The sequence below is a fragment of the Mustela erminea genome, chromosome 8, assembly GCF_009829155.1.
Source record: "Mustela erminea isolate mMusErm1 chromosome 8, mMusErm1.Pri, whole genome shotgun sequence".
Classification (NCBI taxonomy): Eukaryota; Metazoa; Chordata; class Mammalia; order Carnivora; family Mustelidae; genus Mustela; species Mustela erminea.
In genome coordinates this window covers 73249821-73263432 of record NC_045621.1, presented here as the reverse complement: position 1 = coordinate 73263432, position 13612 = coordinate 73249821, and the positions used below count along the sequence as shown (strand labels likewise).

The following is a 13612-nucleotide window of genomic DNA, read 5'->3' as shown; positions in this document are numbered from 1 at the left end:
TTTAATCAACTGTGTTGGAAAGAGTTTTGGCTGGTTCTTCCATGCTGAACGAAAGAAAGAAAGAAACAAAGGGAGGGAGGAAGGAAGGAAGAAAGAAAGCAGAAAATTCAAAGGATGCTTGACTAAATTTCTAAATTTCAGTGAAAGAATCCATTTCTGCAACCTGATCAAGGAAGATTCCCTGCTCCCATGACCTAGCCAGGACTTATGAGCATGAAGAACATCTAAAAAGTCTTTATGGGTAAAAACTTCCAATTATATTATAAAATATATATTATAAAAATATATATATTATAAAATATATAAATAAGTTGGAGATATAAGGTACAGCATGGTAACTAGAATTAATAATACCGTATTGCATATTTGAAAGTTGCCATGCATATTAGAAAGTTGCCATGAGAGTAGATCTTAAAAGAGAGTAGATCTTAGAAGTTCTTATTATAGCAAAAAAAAAATTCTGTAATTATGTATGGTGACAAGTGTTAATTAGGCTTTAGGGGTGACCAATTAAAAATATATATAAATATAAATTCTTATGTCATATACCTGAAACTAAAATAATGTTGTATGTAAATTATACCTCAATAAAAGACAACAAAAAAGTTTTTATGGTAGCCAGTGGTAACCTCCAAAAACCTTAATCACCCAACCAGATATTCTAGACATCATCTTTCTAAAGGAGCTCAAATTCTTGTCTCTGGTAAAGATGCTTGTGTATGTGTGTGTGTGTGTGTGCACGTACATGCGCATATATCTGTGCACTCACACACACATGCACACACATGGTGATTTTCAAATTCTTTCATCCTTTCTTTCTACATTTAACCAGTCTCCTCTACAAAAAAACTCTGCCATCAACTATTTGGTTAGCCTGAAATACAAATCGTACAACAGCATCCAAATGAATGCTAGATCCTTTCCTTTAATTCATCAAATTTATTAAGTAATACGTTGACACCCAGAAGTGTTCAGCACTCAATAAACGGGATATGTAACTACCAATGAAGTTACCAATGTAGTTTGCAATGTTTTTGGCTTTCCTACAATTTAAGAACCTTACTGTGATGTTTAAAAAAAAAAAAAAAAAAAAAAGAAAAGAAAAAGGAAAAGCAAAAAAAATGTCCCCACAGCCTTACTTTCTTTAACGCAAACTCCTCATCAGAAGCAGTTAGGGTTGACACATCAAAAAAGCTTACCTCATTCTCTGATGAGCTCGCAGAGAGCAGCACCTCCTGGGCGTCAAAGAACTCGGAGACAGACTCTGACATGGAGAGGCGGCTCTCGTTGGCTACCTGCTGTGACAGGGGGAGACTGACATGGATTTGCTCACCAGCCTATAGTGGACAGAAACATTTGGGGTCATTGTTATTCCCTTCAAAGAAAAGCTATTTGTTCAAATAAGACCATGACGTACTAGGCCAGACTTCTAGAGAAATTCATATCATATGTTAAGAGTGGTGACCACAAGTAATTTTCACCTGCACTCATGACCATGGCCTAAATTTCCTTCTAATATGTCTAAAGCATCCAAAAGGCGTGGCTGAAAAATGATGGTACTGTGACTTGACTTCAAATCAATGCTCAGTGGATATTCAGTGGAGTTTAATAGCTTGAACCCCTATGAAGACCCTGAATTGACTATGGAGACAGGTTCACTTTCATATTCTTAGATCCATCATTACTAGCCATATTCTAACCAGTATGCTACATCTCAAGACATATTTGTAGAAACCGCTAGAAATATGCTAAGAAAACACTCCATAAAACTAAATGTTTGAGACAGAATATATAAAAGTCATTTTCCAACTTGGTCATGAACTTTAACCAATGAGATAATATGACTCGAATATTAAACCTATGGCAAACTATAATTTTTATTCAGTAAGTGATACATATATACACACAGTATGGTAGTACAAATAAACACCAGATTGCAAAGATTCAAACTAAGACTGCTAACGATTTCTGAATGATGCAGTTGTAGAAATCCTCTGGATTCTGAGCAGTGGAGCAAGCAAGAGTGTCACCAGATACCGTGTGTTGTGTGAAGGTGAGCGGACGTAGGTTCGACCACTTAAATCAAAAAGAAGCTTGTCTTGGGATGGCATTTCCTAAGCAATTAGATGCCAGGACGTTGGCCCCTGTAGATTTCTAGTAAAATGTACGGTTTTTCTATAAATATGGCCGTCACTCGAGTTAAAACTCTCACCTTGTTCCATGTATCATATCACTATATATAAAACTCCAATATTACCGTTGAAAAGTTTAAATTCTCATGGTTATAAAACAGTAATTTTATAAAGGGTTATAGACAGAATTATACACTAAGCCTGGCCCAAATACTGAATGTTCTCCTGTCCTTTGAGCATTACGTCAAAAATTCTCCTGAGCAATGGAGTGATCATCATAGCACCTACCTCAGAGGTCACTGGGAGTGTCGAATGTTGTCAGCACAACGCCCAGCACAGAGTAAGCTTTCACTTGACATGCGCTAGCTATTAATTCTCAACATCACTATTAGTGGCTGTAATTGCATCACTAGTGTTACTTTAGTAAGGTTAGGTGATTTCTCCTAAGATAGGCCTTTTAAAATAAACCTTAAAAAAGCTATCATTTAGCACCTTCTCAGCTGAATATGTTTTTCCCCCCACCATTTCATAGGCCGTCTGATGATAAGGAACATTTCCAATAAAGTCTGTGACAGACACGGAGAATTCACAAGCTGGAGTAGATATTTAAACTAAATTATTCAGTAGCACCAGGTGAACACAGATAAAAGTACAAACAGAGACTGATCACCGAGAATAAATGATATTGAGCTCATGTACATCCCTCACTCCAAAGAACACCAAACTATCAACAACACACATATTTATGCAGAGAATCTTATTAACAGTGAAAGAACTGTATTAAAAAAAAACCCAAATATGTAGTTGATTTAGATGCTATGAAGTAAGTATTCTATATCCATTAAAAATGAGTCTTACCTCATCAGGGCTAGGAATAATATTTACACTGACAACCTGATCACAAATAATAGATTCTGAATGTATTCTGTTCAACCGACTTCTTAGCTCAGCATTCTGGTTGAGTGCCTTAAAATAACAAAAATTGCACATGTAATTTCAAGTTAATAAGCAAGCATAAAACAGAATAAGCACACAAATTCACAGCAGACAAGAGTCTATGATGTTCTTGGTTATAATTTTTGGAGTCAACACAGGCCAGATCCTACCCGTAAGAAGGAAATGAATGGCTCCGAATTAAGGTATTCATTTTCATAAAATAAGAGCGCTACTTAGTAGGTTAGTGGGTTGAAAGAGTTCACGGATTTCATAAAAATGATTCATGGAATTTTCTCCCCCTTGGAGTCAGGCCCATTATTACATCCAAGCCCGGTCTACCACCACATATATATTATGTTTTACAGCCTGAGATAAAAACTGCTGATTCTTTTCATTTGGGGTTCTAGTTTCTAAAATTTGGGAGCTGTCTCCAAGCCAGGTAGAGACCTGAAAAATTATTTGGAAATGGAATGAACAATGAGCTGGCTTTAATTTATAGACTTATATTTTATCCCAGTGATAAAAGAGTTGTATTTTCAATTTCTAGGAGCACATGTACATGACGGTGCAGCAGAACTAATTCAAGTGCAGCCCAAAAGGTGTCTTCATTGAGCAGTGTAGACACGGACAAGGAACTAACTCCAAGTTTTCGGCATCATGATATCTGTGTTATATACGCTACCTGGTATATAACAAGTTAGGGCATGTGGCAAGAAGAGAACAGCTTTATATAAGCTTTACTTCCTCCAGGCACCCTGTGGACAAAGGTGCTTGCATCCCACAGCTGCATGGGAACATGTTCCCTAACATTAGATAGATATAGCAAACTGGAATTACATCAAGGATCAAAGGACATGTGAGAACAAAGCCCCATAAGAAGCTGGACAATTCCTTTCCTTTGCATTAAAATCAGCAGTGAGAAAGAAGATGGAGGTGGATGCCTTACTGGGTGGAAGAAAAATGTCAGGGCTGACAAAGGCATCTCCCCCAGGGAGCAGACATACTGCTGTTCTTAAGATGCAGTGTATGGATGTAGTAATCCAATACACATATACAAATGTAACATAATAATTCTCACTCGTATCTATTGAAACAGTCAGGATAAACTACAAAGTGACTAAACTCTACACTGGCATTGAGGAGTACATAGTCCTTGGGGCACAGAACGGCCTCTCCTTTCTCCCTCCAACATGGTTTCTGCTTTTTAAGGAGAAAATTGTTCACTCACAGCTTTTGGCATTTGTTTAAAATTCTTTATAACCAGCTTCTAAAATATGTGTAAAATGTAACACACCTGATCCGGTAGGTTGTCAGGTATTGAGGGATGAAAAGAGGATAGAGATCTTATAGTTGCTATGTTTATGGATTGAAGGATATACGTGTCTAGCTCCTTGGGAAAACAGAGATGTTATTTAGATAAGCTTATTTAGATAAGCAGTGATTACCCTTATAGTAAACAAGGCATGTACTTTAAAGGAAGAATCTTAATATCTTTCCATTCTGCAAAAGTGCTCAGGATCATCTTTCCCAGAGCAAAATCTCAAACACTTGGTAGGTGAAAAAACAAATGAACAAAAAACCAAACCACATTATCCCCCTCCTTTGTGGCCACTATACCTATGTGTATTTGTTTTTTCACCATTTCTTTGCTCATAAGTATGCTGAAAGTTGCCTTGTCTATTGAAATATTTGGAATCAGATCTATTTCACATTTTACTATCTTTAAGGCGGGAGGCCTCTTGGGTGGGTCCTTTGAGGGCTTTAACTGCAGATTCACAGTCTTGATCTGAGAGTTTCAGATAACTTCAACGGAGGGCTTCTCCAAAGTGCCTGCACTGTTTGTGGGCACTGAAACAGAGTTAACAAAACAACGCCACAAAAACTCAGTGGCGAGGAGAAATAAGTTTTCCTCAGAGTAGGCGTTTTTAACACAGGCTTGCGTTTTGTAAAGAAACTTATAGTACTGTTTGCTCCAGATAACTTCAGTGAAATTCCCATTTCAGCTCTTATCTCAGCCAATTGTCACGAAATGCAATTGTGTCTACGGGCGTGTGTGGCACACACCGTAACCTCTAGCCATACTAGCGATAGGAGATGAACTAAAAGTTCAAAAGGAAAATTTTATTAATAATACATATGCAGTGGTAGAAGAAGGCTGTCATTCGATAGCCCCCAAAGCATGTATATAAGTACTCTTCCAAGTCTGGCAGCCCCAGCGGCAGAAGGCGGAAGCAGGCAGACAACCGAGCGTGCAACGGTCCATTTCTGTACATTTTCCCTGGGTAGCTCCTCCTTTTGCCTTGATCATACAGACTGTTTCTGACGTTTGTGACAGCCAAGTGCCACGAGCTTTGTGGTATCATGCTCTCAGGCAGTGAGCAGGACCACATTTATTATTTCCCCTCCCTGAAACACAACTATTTTCTTTGTAATGATATAATGGAAATCTTGGGAACATGGAGGAATATAGGTAGGTTCTGTGGAAGGACACTATTAGCAATAGTTAATACAGAAGAGCCCAGATGATGGCAGAAATGACATTCAGAACGTACCCAAGGATCATGAACAGTGGAGAAGCAAGGAAAAAGGAGGGGCATCATCAGCTACTCACACCAGCCAAGGAGCAAGAAAAGCTAAGAAGATGTGTCAGTAATGACATTGCTCTATGAGCAGCAGATGGGACCAAAGACCTAACAGGGAGGGAGCCACAGGAATTCTTGTGCTTGAATTCGTCACCAGGCAGATTCTAGGCTTATTCTCATTACTTGTTTGAGCTAGTGAGCTTGGACTCAGCACAAAACTCTCCACAAAGTGTGCTCAATTTCTCCATAGCTCATGTCCTTCAGACACATTCAAGTTTAATATATCCAAGAGACAAACCACACCTTCTCAATCTATAAAAGAAGTTACCATCTTGAGATCCTGAGTCAGAATCAATTGTCCAAATCCCCACCATCTTGGCTATTAACTACCACTATCCACCCTGGCAGATGGTGGATGAAGATAACCTTGGATTGGGTGAGACTTGGACAGATACATTTTACTTGAACGGAACTGTGTGTTCTGGGAAGGAAACGTGGAAGCCTGAGGGCTGGGGAAGGATAGGAGACATATGGCAAGAGAGAATTATCAGAGACTTAAGACCTTTGGAGAAAAGCAAAACTGATTCAAAAGGATCAAGAAAATCACTACGGCAGCTGTGAAAGCTAGAGTGATCAAGAACCAAATCCTGGGAATCACTTAAAAATCACCTTCTTTTTTTAAATTTTAAAATAAGTACATACTACTACAGTATATATGCAAAATGCAAAAAGTAAAAAATATTTAAAAAATTCATAACTTACTATCATATCAACCAATTATTGGTATCTTGGTATATTTTCCTCTAGCCTTTTCTTATACATTTCCCACATCATTTAATGGGTGCATACTGGACATCTGTGTCTGCCACTTATTCTTTGTGTATAAACATTTATTTTATGTTGCAAACTTTGCACAAATATGACTTTGCATTTTTGCATAGCAAGTGATTATCTTCTATAATTGGACACTTCATGCTATTACTGATTTTTCCTAGAATAAATAATGCTGCCATGAATGTTTGTATGCATAGTGGATTTCTACATTCAGCATTACTTCCTCACACTAGAAATATCAGTCATGTGCTAAAGGGTCAAAGATAAGATCTTCTTAAGGCTTTAAGACATATGGCCAAATTATGTCCAAAATGACATCAATTTCAACTTACTGGATAGCTAGAAAGAGATGTAAATAATTCCATGAAGAATATCTTCATCACAACCAATTTTGCCATGTTTCAGGGAATTCAAAATCAGGAATACTCTTGGAAGTTTTATCCCGATAAATACCCCAGAATATTTATTTTGTGTACGTGAAATGTTGTAGACAGGAAGGATGGTAAATACTACAATTGGGATTTTAATTATGGTACTATGTGCCTTAAGCTGATTTTTTTACTTACATTTCCATATACTGTATTTCATTGATTCTAAATGAACATCTCCTCCTCCACTCAACATCTCTGAAGCACTATCAATTTCACTGAGTGCAGTCTGCTTTCTTTTTCACTAAGCCACATAATGATGGTACATCTAACTATCGATGGCATGTTGATTTAATGAAATATGGTAATTCTACCAGAAGTCAAGGGACACATTCTGCTGCTCACATTTATATGGACCCCAAACCCACTACATTTAGCTTAAGCTGTGCATAGATTCTGGGGCCAGAGACCAAACTAGTAACAGTGTCAGAGGGTAATGTATTAAAGACAGACTCAAGTCAAATCAAGTCTTTTATTATTATAGTAACCTGGGGTACTGAAGCTACCTTAGTCTTATCAGATACTATTTGATCGTGCGGTTCAGGATACTACATTAACGAGGATGTGAAATTGTAGCTGTGAGATAAAATAATTTATAAAGGGATTAAGAGCATACACAATGCCCTGTCTTACAGGTTCGAATCTAACATCTATGCTACCTCTCAGATGTAGAAGTTGCCTCTAAAGTTTCATGGAGATAAAATAACAGAATTATGTATGTCTTTATATACACATAGATCAGGGAAGAAATATCACTTTAGAAGAGGAATTCATTATACTGCAGTCTTGTAAATTATTGCATGCCCAAGGCAGGTAGCAATTATTCTGAGCAGGTAGTAAAGAATGTTAATTTCACCTATTTTATATGCTCTGTGTCAGAGCATATGGACAGACACAAGAACGTGAACATGGCCGTAATGTTGTGATGACACACAATAGGAAGCACTGAATTCTCTAGTGAATAGGGTACAACAGACTGTCTTTAGAGTACCAAGTTATTTTTACATTTTTTGAGGGTAAAATTGAAGTTTCTGGTTTAAAAAAAATACACATGACAGCCAAAAAAACCCCACCACAAAACAACAAGAAAAACTCATAACAACTGAACAAAAATCTATTGAAGCTCTAAGTTTAGAGGTAAATAAATTACGTTTTGGCATGACAGGGAAATACTTAACCTCTAAAATATAAAGCTGAGAGATAACTTTGCTTTATTTTATTTTTATTATGTTAGCATCAGGTCCTTCCTTGGAAACTGCTGCTGTGTACTCAGACCCCATTCAAAGCTCAGTTCCTTCTGATCTGTGGCTCTGCTCTGAGGTCAGGAAACTCCCATTCTTCTGAACCCCCAGAGCCCCAGAAGTCTGCATCACCCACACGCTGCTCTGAATGGACCAGAGCATGGTCCGTCTAACTGTTTCCTTCGTAAATACTGCTCATCTCACTAAGCAGATCATAAGCTTCCTGGGGACATGGTCAGGGTTACTTTTGTCTTGGTGTTTCAAACCTTGTACTACACCTAATATACAGTCAGTTGAATAAAATGCAATGAATAAATGAATGAACAAATGAATCCCTTTTAAAAATTCTTCTTTACCATCATTTCTAATCTGGTGGCACAAACCAGATCTCTACTTCTTCTCTGTCTTAGCGAACAAACAAATAAAAGCAAGCAAGCAAGAAACAAATACAATTTTAAAACCGTAACAAAACTAAAAGGCAATCCATGGAATAGGAGAAGATAATTGCAAATGACATATCTGATAAAGGCTTAGTATCCAAAATATATAAAGAACTGATACAACTCAACACCCCCCAAACCAACAATCAAATTAAAAATGGGCAGAAGACATGAACATACATTTCTCCAAAGAAAACATACAGCTGGCTGACAAACACGTGAAAAGATGCTTATCATCACTTATCATCAGGTAAATGCAAATCAAAACCACAATGAACTATCACCTTCTACCTGTCAGAATGGCTAAAATAAAAAACGCAAGAAACAATAGGTGTTGGTGAGGACAGGGAGGAAAAGGAATCCTCTTGCACTGTTGGTGGGAATGCAAACTGGTATAGCTACTGCGGAAAACAGTATGGGGCTTCCTCAAAAGTTAAAAATAGAAATACCATATGATTCAGCAATCTCACTACTGGGTATTTACTGCCCCCCCCAAAAAAACATTAATTCAAAGGGATACATGCACCCCTATGTTTACTGCAGCATTATTTACTGCAGCATTATCTGCCAAGATATGGAAGCAGCCCAAGTGTCCATTATTTGATGAATAAAGAAGATGTGGTATACATATACATACGCACAACAGTATATTACTCAGCCATAAAAAGTAATGAAATCTTGCCATTTGCAACAACGTGGATGGAGCTAGAGTATAATGCTTAGCAAAATCAGTCAATCAGAGAAAGACAAATAGCATATGATTTCACTCATATATGGAATTTTAAAAACAAAACAGGGATGCCTGGGGGGCTCAGTCGGTTAAGCAGCTTCCTTTGGCTCAGGTCACGATTCCAGGGTCCTGGGATCGAGCCCCGCATCGCGCTCCTTGCTCAGCCGGGAGCCTGCTTCTTCCTCTTCCTGCCACTCCCCCTGCTTGTACTCTCTCTCTCACTCTCTCACAAATAAATAAATAAAATCTTTTAAAAAATGAATAAAAAAATAAAAAACAAAACAAGCAGAAGGAAAGAAAGAGAAAGAGACAAACCAAGAAACAGACTTAACTATAGAGTACAAACCGATGGTCACCAGAGGGGAATGGAGGAAAGAGGTGATGGGCATTAAGGACTTTATGATGAGCACCGGATGATAAAAATACAAACTTAAAAAAAAAAAGTTTGTGCAAAGGAAATACAAAAGTAACAAACACCTTTTCTTATTTTTCTTAGTACAAGCGTATGCCACTAAGCCTCTATCATTTACTACACCTGAAGGAAACACTGCAACACTTAGGAGGGTAAGAGTATATTTTGCATGTTTCCAGGATGACATCTGCGTGTTTACCCAACCATTATTTTGATCTTTCTGATTCATGATACTTTCAGAATAAGGATTCTGAAGATCAATTACCACAGACTGAGTATATGACATGAGGAGCCCAAGGCAAACCATTAAAATGTACTTATAAAAAAAGCCCTCTGCAGATGGGCACGACAGGTGCTACTTTGAGTGCTCATGCTCCCGAGTCCCCTGGTTGTGCCCCAGAAGCAGGATATGCACCTCAACTGACAGTGTTTTATGGTGAACACAGCAAGTGTGGCCCAGGTAACAATACTCAATAGCATGAAACTTAACACTCAGGGTAAGCTGACAGTTCAGGTACATAAAACACGGTGAGACAGTTTGTCTATTTTTAGGGACTGAGGGAAACTACTCAAGCAGGAGCCGATCCACATGGAAAACCACTTACCCAGGATTTGCTCGCTCCTTCACTCTGATCCAAGGCACCAGGAAGTGAACAATATTTTATATAAACACTGAGTTCTCACACAAAATCACATAACAACATTGAATTCTCAAAAGACTTTTTAAAAGGGCATTTATAGACTAAAGGAAGGAAATACTTCAGAGGAAGTGCTCGGGGTAAAAAAGCATTAAGCGCAGTTTTAAAGGATTTTTATCAGAAATTTCAACTTTGATATACATAGGTATTTGATGAGTATTACAAAGATCAATATATGTTGAATAATATATAATGAATATATATTGAATAATATATTTTATGATGTAAACAATATACCCTGAAATATATGGGTCTTGCTGCAGGGAACATAACTTAGATAGGAAGAAAATTCTAAAAGTATAAAGCAGGAAAGAAAAAGTAGGTAAGAGTAAGCAATAATTCTCAACAGATGTAGTATACGTTGAAAATATTAAGTGTGGAAGATCTAGTAAATTCTGTTGTATTTAACACTAGGTTAAATATATTCTGGAACATATTTTAGAAGTGTAAATCATGTATAAATGCTGGATTTGTCTTTTAAAAGGGGCGGTCTTATAAATGACCACTGAAAAGCATCAAAAGTATTCAGTTGGTCAAAAAACCACAATTACATGTTTACAAGCAAGTTTTGTTGATTTTTACTCTTACCTTGATCGATTTTGCAAGAAACAGTTAACTTCAACCTTAATTAAATTAATTAATTTTAAAAGAATTTTAAAATTTAATCCCAACATTGTAATGTCTTGAGGGGGGTCGTTTCGGTTGAACATGCCATGCAAGACGGACCACCTCCGCCCCAATATTTTACCTTCCAGGATCAGGTATGCGCCATGAGAGTGAAACAAACATTCTCTTTTACCTGAGACAATGACTGTCGGAGCCGTGCCATCTGCGTGCTGTGGCCTTTATTGTGATCCTGCTCAGAAACCATCTGCTTAAGCTTCTCCTTCTCTATAGCTATGCTATTAAATGCAGACTTCAAAAGAGAATGCACTGGGTGGGGAAAAAAATGAGAAACAAAGATCAACTGGATCCAGGAAGAATATATAAAATTACAAATTTTTCAGCATTTTAACTCATGGGTAGACATTATCTGGAAGGAATATATTACAGTCTAGGTAAAAGTCAGCCTAACAACGGAATCTTCCAAAATACCTATACACAAAATGCATATGGTAACAGTAATTACTCAGAGTGAAAACTGAGGTATTTCATACCTGAAATGATTTAGAAGCAGAATATAAAATATTGATATCAATTCTTAAATATCAAGATTTAGAAAATTAATCTATAATTCCTAGAAGGAAAAGGCAACAGGTTTTCTTCTGTCATGGTTGATAAGAATATTTGAACAGTTCTGTGTATAGTGAATTCTCATGCAAATCATTTAGAACTATCCAGATATTATTTCCCCAAAGCAGGTACCCAAAAAGAGCATTTTATAAATTCTGCCAAAATAGAACACGAAGCTGATTTAGAAGTCCTGACTAGTTCTCTTTGAGGTAGGAAATGATTTGGTCTTGAGAAGAGCAACTGAATTGCTTTCTCAGCCAGGAACATCTTGATGTAAGCACTGCCTTCAAAGAGTAAAACTTCCAGGTTTAAGATGACTAAGTTCTGGACATCTAATGTACAGTTTGATGACAATAATTAGTAATACTGTATTATATACTTCAAAGTTAAGAGAATAGATCTTAAATGTCTTCACCACAAAAAAGAAATGGCAATTACACGACACGATGGAGGTGTTAGCTGATGCTATGGTGGTAATCATTTTGTCATATTTAAGCGTATCAAATCAACAGGTATATCTTAATCTTGTTAAATGTTGTATGTTTATCATATCTCAAGAAAGCTATAAAAAACAAAATAAAAACCACAGTAAAAACAACACTCCCTGCCCATTTCTGTGTACCCAATAACATACATTGGTAGAATCAGAGGTAGTCTTAAAGTCTGAAATGCAAGAAGGTTGGATTTCCAATTCCTATCTTTATAATATGCAAAGTCTGCTAAACTAGGGATTTCCATATTCGAGAACAGTTATTTTTAAAAGAAGTAGAAAATTTTAGCAAAAACACTGGCCTGAATGAAGAGGGGAAAAATGGTGGGATCACAAGGGACACACAATCTATTGATTTATGTGCCACATTCTAGTCATCATTGATTTAAAGGTACTAAATTGAAAGCTGGCATACATTAACCCCACCGTTCTAAAAGCAGACTCTCAGACATTTTAAAATCGTAATTCTTTCTAAAAAGTTTGCTCATAGTCATAGAAAAGCCCTTTTTTTTTTTAAGCATAGTTGGAAAGAAAATACATTGTTTCAACAGAGGCTTTAAAATCCTGTTGAAACATGGATTTCCTGAAAACCTCAGGATTGTAATCGAATACACAAAGCTTTCCTGGGGCCACTTTCTAATTTATTCATCTCCCTTGAGAGCTGTGCTATACATACTTCATTCACACATTTGTTGTCTCATTCTGCCTGCTTCTAAAACCGCCCCCTTGTCCCCCTGCCGTTAGAAGTAAACATTCCTGGCCGTAATCCTATGCTGTTATATAAAGAAAATAATACTGCTCTAGTCTAATGACATAATTAGTATCTGGCTAAGAAATATGATAAAAATGTATCAGGAGCCTCAGTGGCTCAGTGGGTTAAAGCCTCTGCCTTCGGCTCAGGTCATGATCCCAGAGTCCTGGGATCAGCTGCGCATCAGGCTCTCTGCTCAGCAGGGAGCCTGCTTCCCTTCCTCCTCTCTCTGCCTGGTTCTCTCCTTACTTGTGATCTCTGTCTGTCAAATAAATAAACAAAATCTTAAAAAAAAAAAAAAGATTAAAAAAAAATGTATCAGGAGTAAAATTGCAAGTGAAAGAGAGTTGGCCTTACAGAATCTCCACTGAGAAATCTTCAGAGGAAAAAATGGTAGGCGGAAGATGATTTAGCTTAATTGTTTATGATTACAGAATTAAAGAAATATCTGATAGAACATCTTTGATGATGGTTTGAGAGAATGAAATTTTGTTGATTTCAACATTCCTAGAGATGTTCTCAGTGTATGCCCCCTCTTTTTCCTGACTCACCAGGCTCTTGAGCATTATGGGGGCACATGAGATGTTCCATTTACAACACATTTTCAAGAATATCTTATCATCTCTTACCAACAGCCTCAGGGTAAATAAATGTGACTATTTCACAATCAGATGTTAATGACTGAAAATTACAAAATGTGTATCT

The 13612-nt window shown here is 37.1% G+C and overlaps 1 protein-coding gene across 10 annotated transcripts in view; it reads right to left on the bottom strand.

Annotated features, from left to right (window-relative positions):
- The window catches only part of OSBPL6 (oxysterol binding protein like 6), a 203783-nt gene that overhangs the window by 21853 nt on the left and 168318 nt on the right, over nucleotides 1-13612 (bottom strand). For 4 of the 10 annotated variants that reach the window (XM_032356047.1, XM_032356049.1, XM_032356050.1 and 1 more), the window contains 4 exons: nucleotides 11233-11366; nucleotides 10341-10364; nucleotides 2991-3098; nucleotides 1200-1337 (listed from right to left, as the gene is read on the bottom strand). In XM_032356047.1, the coding sequence (XP_032211938.1) occupies nucleotides 1200-1337; nucleotides 2991-3098; nucleotides 10341-10364; nucleotides 11233-11366 (404 nt within the window). The remainder of the gene's footprint in view (nucleotides 1-1199; nucleotides 1338-2990; nucleotides 3099-10340; nucleotides 10365-11232; nucleotides 11367-13612) is intronic. The other 6 variants (XM_032356048.1, XM_032356051.1, XM_032356054.1 and 3 more) reach the window with 2 other exon arrangements.